General features: G+C 40.2%; 1 protein-coding gene across 1 annotated transcript in view; it reads right to left on the reverse strand.

Annotated features, from left to right (window-relative positions):
* The window catches only part of LOC105383155 (metabotropic glutamate receptor 2), a 156,762-nt gene that overhangs the window by 13,335 nt on the left and 125,247 nt on the right, over positions 1 to 18,180 (reverse strand). Inside the window, exons 7-16 of the mRNA XM_048622486.1 lie at positions 15,617 to 15,791; positions 12,074 to 12,180; positions 10,267 to 10,416; positions 9,892 to 10,025; positions 9,123 to 9,289; positions 6,584 to 6,742; positions 6,004 to 6,166; positions 3,421 to 3,634; positions 3,048 to 3,199; positions 1,266 to 1,446 (exon numbers count right to left, since the gene is read on the reverse strand). Coding sequence (XP_048478443.1) covers positions 1,266 to 1,446; positions 3,048 to 3,199; positions 3,421 to 3,634; positions 6,004 to 6,166; positions 6,584 to 6,742; positions 9,123 to 9,289; positions 9,892 to 10,025; positions 10,267 to 10,416; positions 12,074 to 12,180; positions 15,617 to 15,791 — 1,602 coding nt within the window. The remainder of the gene's footprint in view (positions 1 to 1,265; positions 1,447 to 3,047; positions 3,200 to 3,420; positions 3,635 to 6,003; positions 6,167 to 6,583; positions 6,743 to 9,122; positions 9,290 to 9,891; positions 10,026 to 10,266; positions 10,417 to 12,073; positions 12,181 to 15,616; positions 15,792 to 18,180) is intronic.

Here is an 18,180-nt window from a genome sequence, read left to right on the forward strand (position 1 = left end):
GCTAGTATGTAGCACATTTAGCGCGCATTTTACTTTTTGGGCTTAAAACAACTTGAACAAATCATCATAATTAAATAAACAATGTGGTTTGCGTATCTCGGCCATCCTAACATTCACTTACAGAGTGAGAACTGATACCCTCCCTCCTCCCCCTTATTACAGCAGAGATCTGTCGGAGTCAGACTAATGACAAAGTAATTGAGATGTATCAATCACACCCGACTGATTGGAAGATTCATTCTGATCTGGATCAGGAAGGGGCGACAGATATAATAGATTTTCCGAGGAACTAGATTTATTAAACCTTTGTTTTGGGTCATTTATTATGTATTCGGTTATTCTTTTCATATTTCATTAATGTACTGCTGGTTTGTTGGAATTAATATTCGAGCTGAACCCAAGACTTCTTAGGGTGGACATAGGAGTATTAGTAGTTGTAGTTTTATATTACGCATAAGTACCTAGCAGTAGTAAGTAGTTAAAATGAGAAATAGTAAACACCAAAACTGTTATAAGAAAATAAATATATTTGAAATTTAAAATCTAAAAGGGTACATTCAATTATTTTTTCTGTAAAAATATTTATGTTGTTTCCTTTTTGTTCTTCTTATGTAGGTATGTAGACGTGCAGTGCTCTTTTACTTTATATGTAGATAGGGACGTCGTTACATATATCTCATAGATACGTAATTATCAAATGGGGTATTCAAGCTGAAAATGTATTACAACGATCACTTTCAGGCTTGATGGGAATCCGGCGAAACCGCATTTGCATAATTGAAACATTGGCACATGATAAACCCCTCTAATTTCCTATTTGCATATTTCATATACTAGAGCTCACTTCGGAGTTCCAGCTTTTGTCATAATGTGTCTTATAACAAAAGGTTGAGAGTCTGAGAAAGTGCCCCAAAGTGACAAACTTACAGAAAAAATGCCATACAGCAACATTTCGTTAGTTGGTTGTATTTCCAAATGAAGCTTTGATTAAGAAAAGAGATATTTGTATACTTTTGGGGGCTAAAGTGGAGACGACCGGGATATCCTGTAAAAGCAAAAAACGGCACATGAGCTAAACCAGTGGTGATGTTAATGCCACTGGCAATTCCAAGCAAAGAAATAAAATCGTAGCATACCACAGTACCGTGAAACTTTTAATGGATTAGGTATATTCGCAAGTTTTGCCCTTCAGATCGAAGATTCTACATACCATAGACACATATGCATAATTTGTTAAATATTAGTTAAAGCTAACGTCCACTCACCATTATCAAACAGCGTGGATCTGTCAGTCGAAGGCGTGGGGTCGTGCCGGGGCAGCGGCGCGGTGCCCACGAGCGCGGCACACACCGCCCCGCCCGCCGCCGCCGCGCGCCAGCCCCGGGAGCCCCCAGCTCGGAGGGTGCCGCGCACGTTGCGCTCCGGACGCACCAGGATTATGTACAGCTGTGGGAGAGAGACTTGTTAGATAAGTTAATTCTCTGGTCCGCCATACATCATCATCATCATCATGAGTCACTGCTAAACATAAGGCTCGTTCAAGAAATGCCACAACACTTCTCAGCTTTTTCAGTCGCCACCGGCTGTCTAAGGTCGTCGGTCCAGCGAGCCGGGCGGCATCCCTTGAGCTTGCAGATTTTAGGAGCTATATTCACTTGACGGTTATATAACATATTACCTGTTCCCGCGAGCTTCGCTTGGCCTTAAAAAGTTTTCCCGCGGGAATTCCGGGATAAAAAGTAGCCTATGTTCTTTCTCAGGGTCTAGTCTAGACCATATGTATACCAAATTTCATTTAAATCCGTTCAGTAGTTTTGGCGTGAAAGAGTAACAGACAGACACAGTTACTTTCGCATTTATAATATTAGTAAGGATAAGGATATTATAGTGAATACGAACCGAACAAAATAACAAGACATAACAATATGTAACAAAAAATATTTGGAAATCCGAGGACAGCTTTGCGGCGTCCGTCAAAAGAGATTTTCATCGTCCTGCAGTGAACTATTCTAGAATGATGAGGAGAAAGGCTTGGTTAAGATTGTTTTAAGAGCACAACACACATTGCAAACGATCTAAACCTATTTAGAATTGATTTAAAGCTTTCCACAATATTCTCATAAATCAATCCCAAAACCAGTAAAGTTTTTAGCACGCTCGCGGATAAGAAGTTTCCCCAAATGATCGATGCTCTAAATTCCAAGTGTATCTTCCTTTCAGACAGATTGATGAGGTCATCAGCGGAGTCTCTTACTTTTTATTACATGCGATTTCTAAGAGTGATACGTTTTTCCCGACAAACATATTTTACTATGTAATTTTAATATATGAGCCAACTAAGATCTTTACAGCACATCTGAAACTATGAAAGCATTTTTTTCACGAAATAATCATTGGCAAACGTCCAAACCTTGGGAAATAAAAGTGCCTCCTTTACCAAAACTTGAGGCATTAGCTCTCGGTGTGGAATACTGCCAAAAGTTTTAATTAATGACTTGACAAACCGAGACTTGACAATATTGTGCGTGGGTGAATGCAGATCTAGAAAAGGAAGCTGATGGCGGGAGACTAAACTGATGAGACTGTATAAAACTTCTGGAGAAACAAAATGATATAGTATTTGCTGAGGTAAGGCATGGTATGGTAGTGAAGAAGAGGCACACGAGAGTGACGGAGGCGGAGAGGGAGATGGTGACTGTGAGTGTGACAGAGACAGCACTAACCTTGGGGGAGAAGAGGCACACGAGAGTGACGGAGGCGGAGAGGGAGATGGTGACTATGAGTGTGACAGAGACAGCACTAACCTTGGGGGAGAAGAGGCACACGAGAGTGACGGAGGCGGAGTGGGAGATGGTGACTGTGAGTGTGACAGAGACAGCACTAACCTTGGGGGAGAAGAGGCACACGAGAGTGACGGAGGCGGAGAGGGAGATGGTGACTGTGAGTGTGACAGAGACAGCACTAACCTTGGGGGAGAAGAGGCACACGAGAGTGACGGAGGCGGAGAGGGAGATGGTGACTGTGAGTGTGACAGAGACAGCACTAACCTTGGGGGAGAAGAGGCACACGAGAGTGACGGAGGCGGAGAGGGAGATGGTGACGGCCATGCTGGTGACGCGCAGCGGGACGTGCGACGCGGTGCCGAAGTACAGCGGCACGAACGCCAGCCAGATCACGCACGTCGTGTACATCGTGAACCCTGGGGAAAGTCAATTAAAGATGAAAGTCAGTAAAGGATATAGAGGTGGAATTTCACCTGTACCCGAGACAAAGGAAGAACTGATTGAACATTCTGACTCCCGAGAAGACAAAACAAGCTAGGGCGTCATACCACTAAGTAGGTAATGTAAATCACGTTGTGATAGCTGCACAGGTCAAAGTAGAATATAAAAGTCCTGCCTCTTTAAAGAATTAACTCACCGATATGTTTGCTCTCATTAAACGCCTCAGGGATCTTCCTAGTCAGCACAGCATACACAGTACAGACAACAATGAGCACGATGGGGTAGAAGAAGGCGATGGTGTAGCTGGCGTCCACGTAGGAGTCACAGACCAGCATGTTGTCCTCTCTGGTCGGGTAGTGGTGGATGGCCCGGGCGGGGGAGACGATCTGCCAGACCACCACTATCACCACCTGAGGGGGAAAGGGTTGGTGTAGTTGGGGAAGGGAGGGAAGTTTTAGATGTTGGATGAGTTTTGAAGAAATGAATGATTCATTCAGTGGCGAATAACACAAAAAGTCTAAGGAATACAAATAAAATAATATTAAAGCATGTAACAGTAATACAGTACAGAATGCTTACAAAACCGATCTGGAAACATAGATTTCGTAGTGATAGACGAGAAATCGATATTAAAACATTTTTGAGTCATAGTTAACAGGGAAGTAGTTTACATAGATATCGAAAGTAAAGCAGAAGTCACAAAAATCCTTTTAAGTAGTATTTGTGCTGCACACGAACATTTAGATCTGATAGTTTTGAAGCAAGAAAGTTTCTTATGTAAATTCAAAACAAAGTCGGTCTAAGCCACGCTCGCAGAATAGGCCCTTAGGCAAATAACTAGTAAATACACGGAATTCTGTAACAACATTCTTGGGAAGTTTGATGTTCTGCCCGCTGTAAGTCGTCTTACTAAGACTTGACCTCCGAACTTGAAGACTTTACATACTTTGATCGAACAAGCATACGCAGTTCTGGAGTTTCTATCATTTGCCTTTATTGGATGGAAAATTATTCAGTATTTTATGTAGGCAGCTGTAAAATTTATATTCTCTTCACAGCAGGCGAACTTGAAAATTAACCTTGATGTAATCAAGTAAGTTGGAAAAAATAAGTTCCATTATAAACTTGGATAATTTAAAAAAGAACTACATATTACATTGCAAATTTCTAACTTATGCCAAAATTTGTTCGTAAATTTTCATAAATTCCAATTCGGTTTCCTTCCGTGCATAAATTAAATGTGTCGCCACATAATTAATCATAACTTGCTGGATGCGCAATTTAAATACAGCTTTTAACCCACAACGGCGTCCCACGCTAACTTTGCACAAGCACTAACTTCTCCCTCAGCGGTTATCGGTGTTTTCGCTCGTATAGCCATCGTTCAAACTGTAGGAAAATATTTATCCGTACCAGAATTTTCAGTTTCCTGGCCACAGTTACATAAACAGTAAAATATACAAATGTATATCCTTTATAATCAGAGTGTATAACATGTGCAGGCTGCTATTTTCATTAATAAGTTAGTGACCGTCGCTGCCAAAACTGTTTATAAATTTAGATTAATGAATGTTTAAGCCAGCTAACACACGGTAATAATTAAGAGCCAATTTCACATTTTAATTTTGGCGTCATTTTTTGTTAAATAAAATAACATGATATCACATAGGAATTATCATAGCGTCACAACGATTCAGCGATCTTGAACAGGTGTACATACTAATAAATAAATTATTTAATTTATTTCATTTAAATAAATCAAACAGCAAATTCAAAATGAAGGACACTTCTTTACTCAGAAGTACTTGTATCCTTTGAACCCTTTACACAATCAGACTGAAGGGAGAATATTTCAGTTTGTACCTACTCTTTTGGAGTTTTTTTTAAAGACGTTCTTAGTCAAGTGTCATTAGGACCGTTTTCCTTAATGAAACGTTGCTTCAAAGGTCGCTTTGACCGATGCTGGCCATCCGTAAAGAGGAAAAAAATGCGCACACAAGTTTACAAGGAAGTTCATTAATAATAATAGGTACCCAATTATTTGGCATTGTTGAATTAAACAGCTATGCTAAACTTGTGTATACTTACCGTATTTTCTAGATTAAAGTAAGCAATGGAAGTATTTTTTTATTATTTGAAGTTAGTTCCAGGAAATAGGTACAACTTTATTGTTTAACTGCAGTACCAATCTCTAATAGACCCGCATGCCAAATCTCTCTTGCAAACATCCGCATACATTTATTATTTTTATTTGAGATTTAAGACTGCATTATTCACAAAAGTTTTACGTCTCATTTTACGAACAATTGGCTCGGCAGTAAAACACCGACCACGTGACCGCAGCCTTCAGTAGGTACCCCTACTCTTAAAAGGCAATGTATTGCGTCTGTCTTGCGTTCTCAACATTAAAACAATCATAACTTTTCTTGAAAAGCGTTTTTACAAAAAGTAAAAATACATACCTACATGTTCATTTGTTCATTAAGTTAACGGATATTTCAGAACCTAGCACCAAGAATGTAGAATTTACTTTAGTTTCCGCCAAAAATGCCTTTTTTGGTCTTTATTCAAAGCACCGAACTCCTAAATTGTAGGAATTCTATTTTGTTTACAGGTTCTCAAAATAAGCACCATTTAGCGAAACAAACTTGTTATTTACTTTTTGGAAAAACGTTTTTAAAGTTAAGTTATGATTGTTTTACTTCGGGAACGCAAGACAGACGCAATACATAGCCTTTCAAGAGTAGGGGTACAGGGCAATCTCGCCTGGCCCACTGACCTGTATGGAGACTAGTACGGTGCAGATGAGGAGCTGTGACTTGGGCGAGATGAGCGAGGGGCGCCGGGCGGAGTGCTTGCTCGCCGCGAAGATACGAGCGATGCGGTTGGTCTTGGTGAGGAGTGCCGCGTAGACTACTGTGAAGCAGAAGCCTGTGCCGAACCTGGGGAGGAGGCCGTGGTGTTAGATATGAGGTAATGTATGATGACGTTTGGTAAAGGAAAAATTATGTGCCTGGACCCTCAGGACAGACCCTTGACAACTGCATAGAAGACACTTGAAAAAGCGGGCTGAGGTGCGGGGATGTATGATGGTGACAAAAGCATCGACGCTATATTGGTGCGCGCTATGCCGCTCGTTCACTATTGGGTTATTATTGCTAGGGCGCGCTCTGAATCCTCTTTTAACATTACTACTAAAGGGGAACATGCGCAGATGGTCATCTTATCCTTATTTAATGATACCATGAGCATGATACAAAGGCTGAATTCAGTAGGCGAAGATTTAGTATTGTGTCGCTTGCCTGTGTCGATTATGGATGATTAGGGCCCTTTTAGTAACCTAATAATTAAAAACCTACCTCTGCAGCGAGCACAACACATCAGTCGGCCGGAACACGAGCGCGAAGGTGACGAGGTAGCACATGACGATGCCGAGGAGCAGGACGAAGGATAGCTCCCTCCCGCTCGCGCGCACCACCGGCGTGTCCCCGCGCGCCGCCCACACGCACACCACGAACCTGCGACATCATCGTGTGCCATAAAGAATTATCTATCTATCTAAAATGCAAAATGAATGCGTAAATGAAGGTACAGATATATGAGCCGGTATGACTGCACATGATGGGCCGATCCTATCGTAACAACTATCGTACGTACTGTATCGTACATAACTGTACTTATCTAATTTGTTTCTAATTTGTACTTATATGTGTTATGTTTAAGTGGAACAAATAAACGATTTATCTATCTATCTATCTATCTAACCATGTCGGCGACAAATCCCTATACAAATGCTACTCTGCCTACCTCACTAGACACTTCACTAACCCTCACCTGAAGGGCTAGCACGGGGCGCATTTAAGACGTGATAAAAGTTTTGCATCGCGCTTACTCACATCGCGAAGCCTCAAGAGCGAACGCGACGGAGAAATTTTATCACGTCTTAAATGCGCCCCATGCTAGCCCTTCTGGGCTAGTATAACAGCATTGATTTACACATTCATTTGCATTTTAGATGCAAGAAAGGAATTTTCTGATATTATATTAAATGAAAAGAGTTATTTTCACCTCTCTTTTCAGCCAATTCTTATTTACTTTCTGAGCATGACTGTGTTGTGGCTAGGAATTAATATTACTAACCACTGCACCAAACGTTCAACGGAAAGCGTTATTGCGATAATAAATAGTATTTGCTAAACTTCACGACGTATTTACGGTCAGTTCGTCGTTCAGTCTATCGACGTGATTATCCTCGGTTGGCTTCCCTCAACCGAGACAAACACATAAAGATAAATGGTCTGGTTTAAAACTATGATGGTGGAATTTATTCAGTGAGTATAAAAGTTTGATTCCAGTTTTAAACTGTGACAACAGCTGGGCCGCTGAGAATGGGGTTTTAAATATGATAAATTGGAAAACATTCTGGACGCCGGCATGTGGGCATTCTGTATTCTGTGGGGCAACCAAAATTCCGTCTGAGTCCTCCTGAGGGAATTCCGGGATAAAAAGTAGACTATTTCTTTCCCAGGGTCTAACCGTATGTTTACCAAATTTCATTCAAATCCGTTCAGTAGTTTTGGCGTGAAAGAGTAACAGACAGACAGGCAGACACAGTTACTTTCGCATTTATAATATTAATTAGGATAATTAGGATTAGGATATTTTCTCTTTAGGATTGGTGTATATTGAAATAGCCATTATGTAGTGTTTTTTTTCCTCAGTGGCCATTATCTGTAAAATTTGCACCCATGTGCTGCCAATGATAATTTCAATAATTGTAAGTATAGTACGAATTATCTTTTAGGTTTATTACGATTTATCAATTATTTCTGTACAATAATCTCAATGTTATTTGTAAAGCAGTGTAATTCACAGAAATCGCTATATTAAGCCTACAATGTGCTAATTGGTATCTCATTTCAATAACCTCATTACTCCCTTGTTCACGCTTACAATAATGTTGAAACAACAAACTGATGCAACGATACTTAAATCCAATTAATTCAAAATCTATTCAGCCGTTCAAAAGATATCTTTAATAAATCGGCTGGATTGTGAGCATGCCCGAGCAATTTACACACTTAAATACTTTAGGATTAAACTCCTAAACAGACTACTCACGATACAGGCCTGGCCTAGTGTGAGGGTCACTGATACAGTCATAGGAAAAACATCACCAATATTATTTTTGTATAAAGTTTTGTATAAAATATTTTATATGAAAAGGTATTGGTTCGATTTCATTGGATTTTTGGGTAAATCGTAACGTGATTAAAAGTATGCAAAGCTATATTATTTATTATTTTACGTTTGTTTTCTGATAAAAGAGATGACTGTGTGTTATTTTTTAAAATTATAATATTAAGTCATTTGAAGTTTTATAAGCACGCAGACAATGGATAGATGGGAAGGAACTACACAATGGAATAAAGGAGACAATACAAAATACTACATTAAAGTATCATTTGGAATTTTGTTACAATAGAGGTACAATGTTGCCTCGCTTGCGTCTCACAGGATGCCAGGGCGAACAATAATATTTTCCACCATAACCATTGCACTCTTATTATTGCATTGCCGGATTAGTTGGCTTCAAAGCCACCAAAATAAGTTTCTCAGGCCATGATCATCGACTGTAAATTGACGTTGAGGCTTGGTAATAACTTGGGCATTTACGTAAATATTTCATGAGATTTTCGCTCAATTCATTACAAACCGTGATGTTGTGACGAAAATGTCGTCGATCCGGATAGTGAGGATCAAATGGAGCCATAAACGCTCAACTCACAGTATCAACAGCAGTCCCAGTGATGAGGAGATCATGCCCATGAATAAATCATCTATAAGTATTAGACGTATATGCCAGTGATGGTGATGAACCTAAAGCCCGCTACTCACAGTGTCAACAGAAGCCCCAGAGACGAGAAGGTCATAGCACCAATAGCCCAGGCGGAGTCAGGCCGCAGGTAGACCTCGGGCACGGCGGCGCACACGGTGCGGGACGCGGCCGGCAGCGTGCCGCGCGGGCACTCGATGCACGCTGTCTCGATGTCTGGGTGCCGGATCTGTGGGGGGAATGGGGGTTAGAGGTGGTATTTTTCTTGGGGTATTGAAGGGTTAGTGGTGGTAAAAGAATTGGGCGTAAAAGATAGCGTAGGAAACTCAATTCCGTGGTTCCATTGAAGGACTTCTACTGTATTTTAAAATGGGCTGTAATGTATAGTAAGTAACTAGCACGACCTCGTACTGCGTGAAGTTGAAGCATCGATCTTCGCTTCAGGATCTGTAATTGTAACCTGGAGTCTAAGGTATACTGCGTATATACTGCGTGTATTTATCATCTTCAATTTGTTGACTTTCGCTACAAACTCTGTATTGTAACCTGGACTCTATCATGCAGTGCATAAGGTGGTACCTCGTACTGCGTGCAGTTGAAGCAGTGCCAGCAGCAGCTCTCCCCCTCCACGTACTGCTTGGCCTGCCCCAGCTCGCACTCCGCGCTTGTAACCTGGACTCTATCATGTAGTGCATAAGGTGGTACCTCGTACTGCGTGCAGTTGAAGCAGTGCCAGCAGCAGCTCTCCCCCTCCACGTACTGCTTGGCCTGCCCCAGCTCGCACTCCGCGCTTGTAACCTGGACTCTATCATGTAGTGCATAAGGTGGTACCTCGTACTGCGTGCAGTTGAAGCAGTGCCAGCAGCAGCTCTCCCCCTCCACGTACTGCTTGGCCTGCCCCAGCTCGCACTCCGCGCTGCACACCGACTCCGGCGGCTGCATCTCGCCCCACTTGAACTGGATCTCTGGGTGATGAAAGAATACTTGAGGTCAGGTTGCCACCGACACGTCTAGGAGAAGAATTCTCGAACATAGAACAGTGAATCGCTTTTAAAATATCTAACCTAAACCGTCAGAAGGACGAGCAAATAAATAGTAAGTGGAAGAGGTTGTTGAAACCACGAAAATAATGCATGACTCAAGATCTAAGCCATGCTATGATGAATGTGATGTTAGATGACTGCTACAAATGGCATGAAAACTCACGATCCATATCGAGCTGCAGCTCCCCGTCGAGGTAGCGGCCGACGCGCAGCCAGCGGAACACGCCGCGCGACACCTGCTTGAAGTGCAGGATGTTGTACCGCGCCGGCCCGTCGCCGTTACTGTCGAAGTGGAACTCGTCGCCCGTCAGACCTGCAGTGCGAGAGGGACAGCTATATGAGCACACTGTCTGCTTGAAGTGCAGGATGTTGTACCGCGCCGGCCCGTCGCCGTTACTGTCGAAGTGGAACTCGTCGCCCGTCAGACCTGCAGTGCGAGAGGGACAGCTATATGAGCACACTGTCTGCTTGAAGTGCAGGATGTTGTACCGCGCCGGCCCGTCGCCGTTACTGTCGAAGTGGAACTCGTCGCCCGTCAGACCTGCAGTGCGAGAGGGACAGCTATATGAGCACACTGTCTGCTTGAAGTGCAGGATGTTGTACCGCGCCGGCCCGTCGCCGTTACTGTCGAAGTGGAACTCGTCGCCCGTCAGACCTGCAGTGCGAGAGGGACAGCTATATGAGCACACTGGCTGCTGACCGCCTATGTAATGGAGAATAAGCTTTAGTAGTCAGATCCGTTGTTCATTGACCCCTGCTGTCAATAAAGCGTAGTGTTTATACCCACTAAGCTGTTGGCAAAATTAGGTGTCCTACCTAACTGTGTGCGCTGAGAACTAAATTTTTATGCGATCCGGTTTACAGTAAGCCGCTGAAAACAAACCCTACATAAATTGAACTCTCGTCTTGTTATTGCATCCTGAAGATAGTAGTAAAATCCAATGGCAATACACATAAAACTACAGATAGTACATACTTACGTCTCTTTCAAGAACATTGCAATGATATGTTATACAATACCATTGAGGCACCCTCTGAAAATCCTTTTTATCGTTTTCACATTATTTCAGTTTTGTTATATTGTATTGCTCAGTCGGGGCTCAGTTGATTCGCTCTACAATGTCCCAATAATAGTGAGTATTCCGATCATGTCATATGTGAACCCACTCTGACGATTGGAGTGGCATGAGATGAGATCTCAAAATAGTCCAAATACATACAACATGACAGGTATTCCCAAATGAAATGAATTTGCCGGTACACAGTTGTAAAACTCAACTTCATTCTGCATGGAAGTAGTTTTGTTATGAGTATGTCCTTGTTTTGTAACAATACATTGCAGTGAAGTTATAATTGGAAGTAAGTACGTAAAATAATTATAAAATTAAATTTTGGAGAGAGGGTAACTTTTGGTTTACATTAAAGTGTGTAATAATGCTAACTTTTAATAGAGGCAAATGCAAACACTAGAAAAAGTGTATTATGACAGGAATTTAGTTTTAATTTCTAACAATGACGTGGTACGTTGATTATTATTCATTTGTAAAGACTATACAAGATATATATCGTAATCCTTCCTCTTAAGGTGGGTACTGACCAACGTTAAGAGGTGTACTGTAACATGTTACACAGCGCGCAATCGTGCAGTCAATACGTAGTGTTACGTGAAAACCAGCGAGCAACGAGCCGAGATTTTAGAACTCAGCGTTACGTAACACGCTGGGAATGTTACATTACAGTCCGTACGGTAGGTCAGTACCCACCTTAAGAGGAAGGATTATGATGATACATAATAGACACATCTGACAGTCGGTATGCCCACTTACCCGACAACTCTCTCAGCACAAGCTTGCTCGTGTTGGGGTCCACCAGCCCGCACTAGGCCAGCGTGGTAGACTAGGCCTTAACCCTTCCTTCATTGGAAGGAGACCCGTGCCCCAGCAGTGGGGACGTGATGGGTAGTGATGTACCTGTGAAGTGTACTTGTCGGAGGTAGCGCAGCAGCGTGGCTCCGCTGGCGGGGCGCATCTCCGGGCACAGCCCCGGCCGCCCGCCGCACAGGTCCTGGTGCATGTCCCTGTAATGACACCACATGGTAAACTAATGCCTAGTTTCATCATACTCTGTTAGATCATTAACACCCCTGTTACATTTTAATGTCATAAATTATACTTCATCTTCATAATAATATGACATTCTTGACAGATGTGTCAAGAGTCAACCACTAATCCCTTGTTATAATATAACAGAGTATGGTGAAACTGGGGCTAAACGTATGACACCTAATCGAACTCTATTGATTAGAGCTAGTTATAGAAACTTGATGTACTCTTCTTCTCCTTAGCATTTTAGTGACAAACATTACAGCTCGTCTAAAGTTTGAAAGAATGCCAGTCAAAAATCCAAACCATTAGCTAGTTATGCCCTTCTTGTGATGTAAAACTGATAAAAAAAAATTATTATACAGGGTTATTGGTAAGTAGACCAGATCCTTTCAGGAGGTGATAGAGGAAGGCATTTCCAGTCGATTGAACCCAATAATGCATTATCCGAAACTTAACCATTTCTAAGATACTCGTATTTAATATTTCAGTTTTTTTTAATTTTTTGCCAAAATTTTAATATTTTTTTTAGTTGTTTTGCATAAGTAACATCTTAATATAATAATTAAAATAATCAAATGTGCATTATTCGACTTAAATTAGACATAATACTTCAAAATAGTTAAACATTTTGAAAAAATATTCAAAACACAAAAACAAATAAATTAAATTAAAAAAGAATTTCATATGACATTTTTTTGTGCATTTCAGCTTAAAAACATGGTCAACTAATAAGCTTTCAAACAAGATAATTCAATATCAAATCGATTAAGGTGTCACCAAGATTTAGCCAAAACAACCAGAAAAAGCGGAGAAAACTCAGCAGGGGTTTCCATACTAAAGTCAACAGGACTGAAAACAATCACACTTTTTACCTTGAAATTGGGCTAATTTTGTTAGTTTTCCTGTTGAATTTTGCCCGTCTGTGCTGGTTGTTTTGGCCATATCTTGGTGATACATTAATTGATTTAATATTGAATTATCCTGTTTGAAAGCTTATTAGTTGACCATGTTTTTAAGCTGAAGTGCACAAAAAAAATTCATATGAAATTCTTTTTAAATTTAATTTATTTGTTTTTGCGTTTTGAATATTTTTTCAAAATGTTTAACTATTTTGAGGTGTTATGTCCAATTTAAGTCGAATAATGCACATTTGATTATTTTAATTAGTTTATTAAGGTGTTACTTAAGCAAAACAACCAAAAAAAATATTGAAATGTGGCTAGTTTTTTTTATTTTTCGGTTTTAAGCATAACATTTTGGCAAAAAATTAAAAAAACTTAAATATTAAATATCTTAGAAATGGTTAAGTTTTGGATAATGCATTATTGGGTTCAATCGTCTGGAAATACCTTCCTATATCACCTCCTGAAAGCATCTGGTCTACTTACCAATAACCCTGTATAACTACTAAAAGATTTTATTTATTTACTTTTACAATACATAACTTTCAATTTTTGACCATCATAGGACATAACTCTTTCAAGAATATCAGTTGTGACATATCACGCAACGCACATAAAACAACATGCTGCAGCGGCTGTCGCAGAATTTAATAATAACACATTTTAGAGCGATGGTGTCGGCAATATCCTTTAAATGTGGACATTATGTAAAGTGATGCTGTTTATTGTGCATAGAGAAATCCTTTATTATGCACTACCTCTCTTACACTGGAGTCCCGCCTCAATTTCATTGTATAAACGAGATTTAAGGAGCATTAAAGCACTAAATGTGTGTCAAGTACATTCTGAACCCAGGTATTTTCGTATAACATTCGAGGACAGTCTGTGAACGAGGAAATTGTTGTCTTTACGTTTTGTGATGTTAAGCTGTAATTTTATATTTTTTTTCAATTTATTTCCATGCCAAAGGGTTACGAGCATTTACCAGAGCTTCGAGAGACTTCGGAAATGCAGTGTGAGAAGTTATAACATAATTACATCAACTTGCTACGCTGGCTACGGCTTGCTACGACGGCGTAGCGCTACGGTTGCTACGACGTAGCGCTACGGCTCGCTACGCCTGACATGCTACGAAATGCTACGAACGTGATAATTGTATTTCGTGGCACAAATTACATAAGTTCACATAACAGATGAAGGCACTTGAGAAGTAAGATTATGTCACCTGCAATTCCACAACCATAAGTTGGTCTACTAGACACGCAGCCTTATTGCAACTTAAACTTGGTCTAATAAAGCGCTGTATCTTGAAAATCCGAACTTATCCTACAAGGCCTTAATACAGTGGGTGATCAAATTATTATGATCACTTGATTTTTTATTAAGAAAACGACTATGACTAAATAATGAAACCACCAGCAAACCTTTGAGTATTGTACTGTACATATATCATTTTGATCATAAAGCTTTTATGCGTATGGCAACATTGGATTCTATACATGGCAATAATATTATGTGTAGACACATAAAAAAACATCCCTAACTGTCCACGTTGGTAAAATTTGCTTATAAGTTCTGTAGTGCAATTCATTTGCTTTTTATATTTAAGCTTTGTATAATCTATTCTTGTGTACAAATAAAGAATATTCTATCTATCTATTGTTGTTTTTTTGAATATAAATTGTTAAGTTAATGGAATAACAAACATTTACCTTTAGATTTCACCAATTAAAGTGGTTTTTTATTTCGGTTTTTGTTAATTTATATAATGGGTAAGGGTAAAAACATTCTTGAGGCAAAAATAGTTGAAATCAAAACATAACTACTCAACACAAGTCTCTCACAAAGTCAGATAGCTGAAAAGTGCAGTGTTGCAGTCAAAAGTCAATAACATAAAAAAAATTGAAATGAACAAGCCCTTTTGAAACGTTAAAATGATTTTTCTGCAAGTGATCATAATAATTTGATCATTTGATGATAATAATTTGAATTTGATAAAGTCAGCTGCAATAATCGCAATATAGAGCTAACTTATATGCATCATCGACGACACATTATAGTGCATAAATCTTTTACGACGACGTGGCGACGGCGGGGCGGCGCGACAGCGATGTCATCAAATGCATTAAAACATAGCATGTTGTGTACAAGCGCAATCAAGCGCCGCATCGCCGCCGCCGTCGTTCCAACCGTCGCAGTTAGCCACGGCCTGAAAAATGGCTTTTACAACATGGAAGTAGAAAAAAAGACGGAAAGAATCTCGCTAACTAAAAAGTGAGGCACCCAAAGTAAGTCAGTTTCATTGTTACAACAAGCCCGCTACACACACATTCACACTCGGAGTAAGTCAGTCCGCCGCCGTGCGCCAATCACGTCGCACCTACGCACCGACACACTCTCATGTCGCCGCCATTGCTGTGCCTTATTTTTTAGTTAGCGAGATTCCTTTCGTCTTTTTTTCTACTTCCATGTTTTACAAGTATAATATCTTCCCTATTAGCCTTACCGTATAGCATAAGCGAAGGCCATCACAGCGTCGACCACGAACTGCAGCTGCGCCTCGAACTCCGTGTTCTCAGCTGACAGCCGCTCGCCGCCGCCACACACGCGCGAATAGTGCGCGTTGTACGGCGTGCGCGCGCCGCGCGGGTGCCGGCAACGGAAGTGGTCCTCCCAGAACTCTGGAAGAAGAGGGGAACCTTGGGATACTGACGTGGTGGTCAGAAAAAATTACATGTATAGACGAAAGAGAAACTAGTGTTCCTATCACGAACTTGTTTTGACAAAGATTTGTGGATTCAAAATGTATTAAATTTGACACTAAAATCCGTTTTTTAATCTCAGATACTAAATTGGTAGATTCTGAACGGTTCATAAACAGATGATTGTCCTGCCAATAAAACGATACGCCACTTAATCGCAGGACAATCGACTGTGGATGAACCGTTCAGAATCTGTTAACTTAGTATCTGAGATTAAAACACAGACTTTAATTACTTAGTAAATGTTACTTCGTTTTGATTTTGCGATCAGGGGGACCCCTGATCTCTAACCTAAAGATGAAGCACATAGGTGCAAGTCATAGAACAACGCGGACTCGGGTGTGAAAGTAATTGCTATTCAGTGAGTAGTGGCATCGTCGTCGGTCTCAGCGCTAAATAGTGCTGCAAAAATAGTTCGCTTTTGGTTTCGTCTAGGGCGGAATTTCTAGGGCGGAGTCTCCGCTGCACGGCTTCTTTATCGACATAGATAAACGTAATACAGTGATTTGAGGGACTGTGCACGTGCAATATACGTGCAGCGATAGTTGGGTATTTCTTCCAAACCAAAAACGAGTTTGTAGTTCATTGCTGGAAAACTGGACACTTTTCAATTCTACTTTAATAATTATGGTCGATGTATGAACTTGAAAGTCACATTCGGTGTAAAAACCTAGACATTAGATACCTACATAAGCGGGCAGGAATAATGAATATTGATAGGAGTAGTGGAATAGATTGATGAAAACTTTCGTATCGATATTATACACGAATCCCGATGCAAATTTATAAAAAAATAACATAACAATTATAGTAACGTCTGTCAATAAAATTTCAATAAATAATGTATACATTTAGAATAGGTACCTAAATAAGTTTCCTCTTACAATTTTCCTTAACTGGAAGGTCTAACTAACCTCATGATTTTGTGCTACGAAAATTCTTACATAAGTATGTAAGTGTATGTTGGTATAAGTATAACACGAGCGAGTTCACAAAGTTTTTCACTTAATCTTGTGGGTTTCTGCGTAACTTGCACATGTATACTGATTTGTAACACTATTACGCCGGAGTCGGGGGTCCATTTGCCAAGTTTCCTCTTACCTCCTATTTCCTGAAAATTGTTACCATTTCCTCATTGCAAGTTTGTATCTATAGATCGACACATAAAGTTGTCGATCCATTGTACATACTTATATGAGCACTGAAAACCCAAATTTGGCGCGGCACGTTACCGTTGCCGACCATTAAATAAGAACAAAATTATAGTTCTGCATAAGTTGAGTATAACTGCTAAGTTCACTTAGGTATATCGTGATATCGTGAAAGGTATACGTAAATTTTTCAATCAATGCATAATAATTATGAATTTTATACTCTTTGTGCATGTAGAGACACTTGGGATACGCACATTATAATTTATTTATTTTTCTATCATACTTAAATTGGCAATGACTCACAAACTTTGCCTTTACCTTCTATTCTATTCTCTGTAGGGGTGTAAGTACCTGCACCTGGCTCTCTCGAATGGAACCTTTGTGCATATCCCCAAGGTCTAAACTGCCTTCCTAAGCTTGGACCATTTCCCACCACGCTGGTCCAATGCGGGTTGGTGGGTTCACATATCTAGATTGATGTGCTAAATCTAGATATGCAGGTTTCCTCACGATGTTTTCCTTCACCGTAAGAGCGATGGTATACATTGTACTTAAGTTAAAAGAACTCATTGGTACATGTCAGCGCCGGGATTCGAACCCGCATCTCTTGATTGAGAAGCGGGCGCTCACCCGACTGAGCTACCACCGCTCCCTGCCTTTACCTTTATTCTCACTTTTACGAGTAGGAAATATCTGTTTCTGCATTAATGAAAGTCTATCGGCTCATAAATAGTATATCCAGTAGTTAGAGAGGATACTTCACTACTCTTTATTGCGACTCGAAGTAACAATGTCGAGATTTATGTCGATAGCTTACGAACTAACGGATTGACGACATTACGTACATTGCAAGAAATTATTTGTGTATAGGTTAGATATTCCCGAGTTAAATATGACTGTGCTCAAATCTCAGCTTTTTATAATATTGATAATTATTATTTTTTTAAACTTAATTTTCCATGTACAGGGTGTTGCAAAAAGGGTATACTAAGCCGAAACCAACATGTGCAGTATGTTATATCTAAGCTAATTTTGAAATTCTGATTTCAGTTTGTCACGATTTCAGAAAATTAGTTGGTTACGTTTTTTTATCTATGTACCTATGCAATTATTCTGTTTTGCTCGTTTTACAAAAAGCATTAAGTATATTATGG

Source organism: Plutella xylostella, chromosome 8 (assembly GCF_932276165.1).
Source record: "Plutella xylostella chromosome 8, ilPluXylo3.1, whole genome shotgun sequence".
Classification (NCBI taxonomy): Eukaryota; Metazoa; Arthropoda; class Insecta; order Lepidoptera; family Plutellidae; genus Plutella; species Plutella xylostella.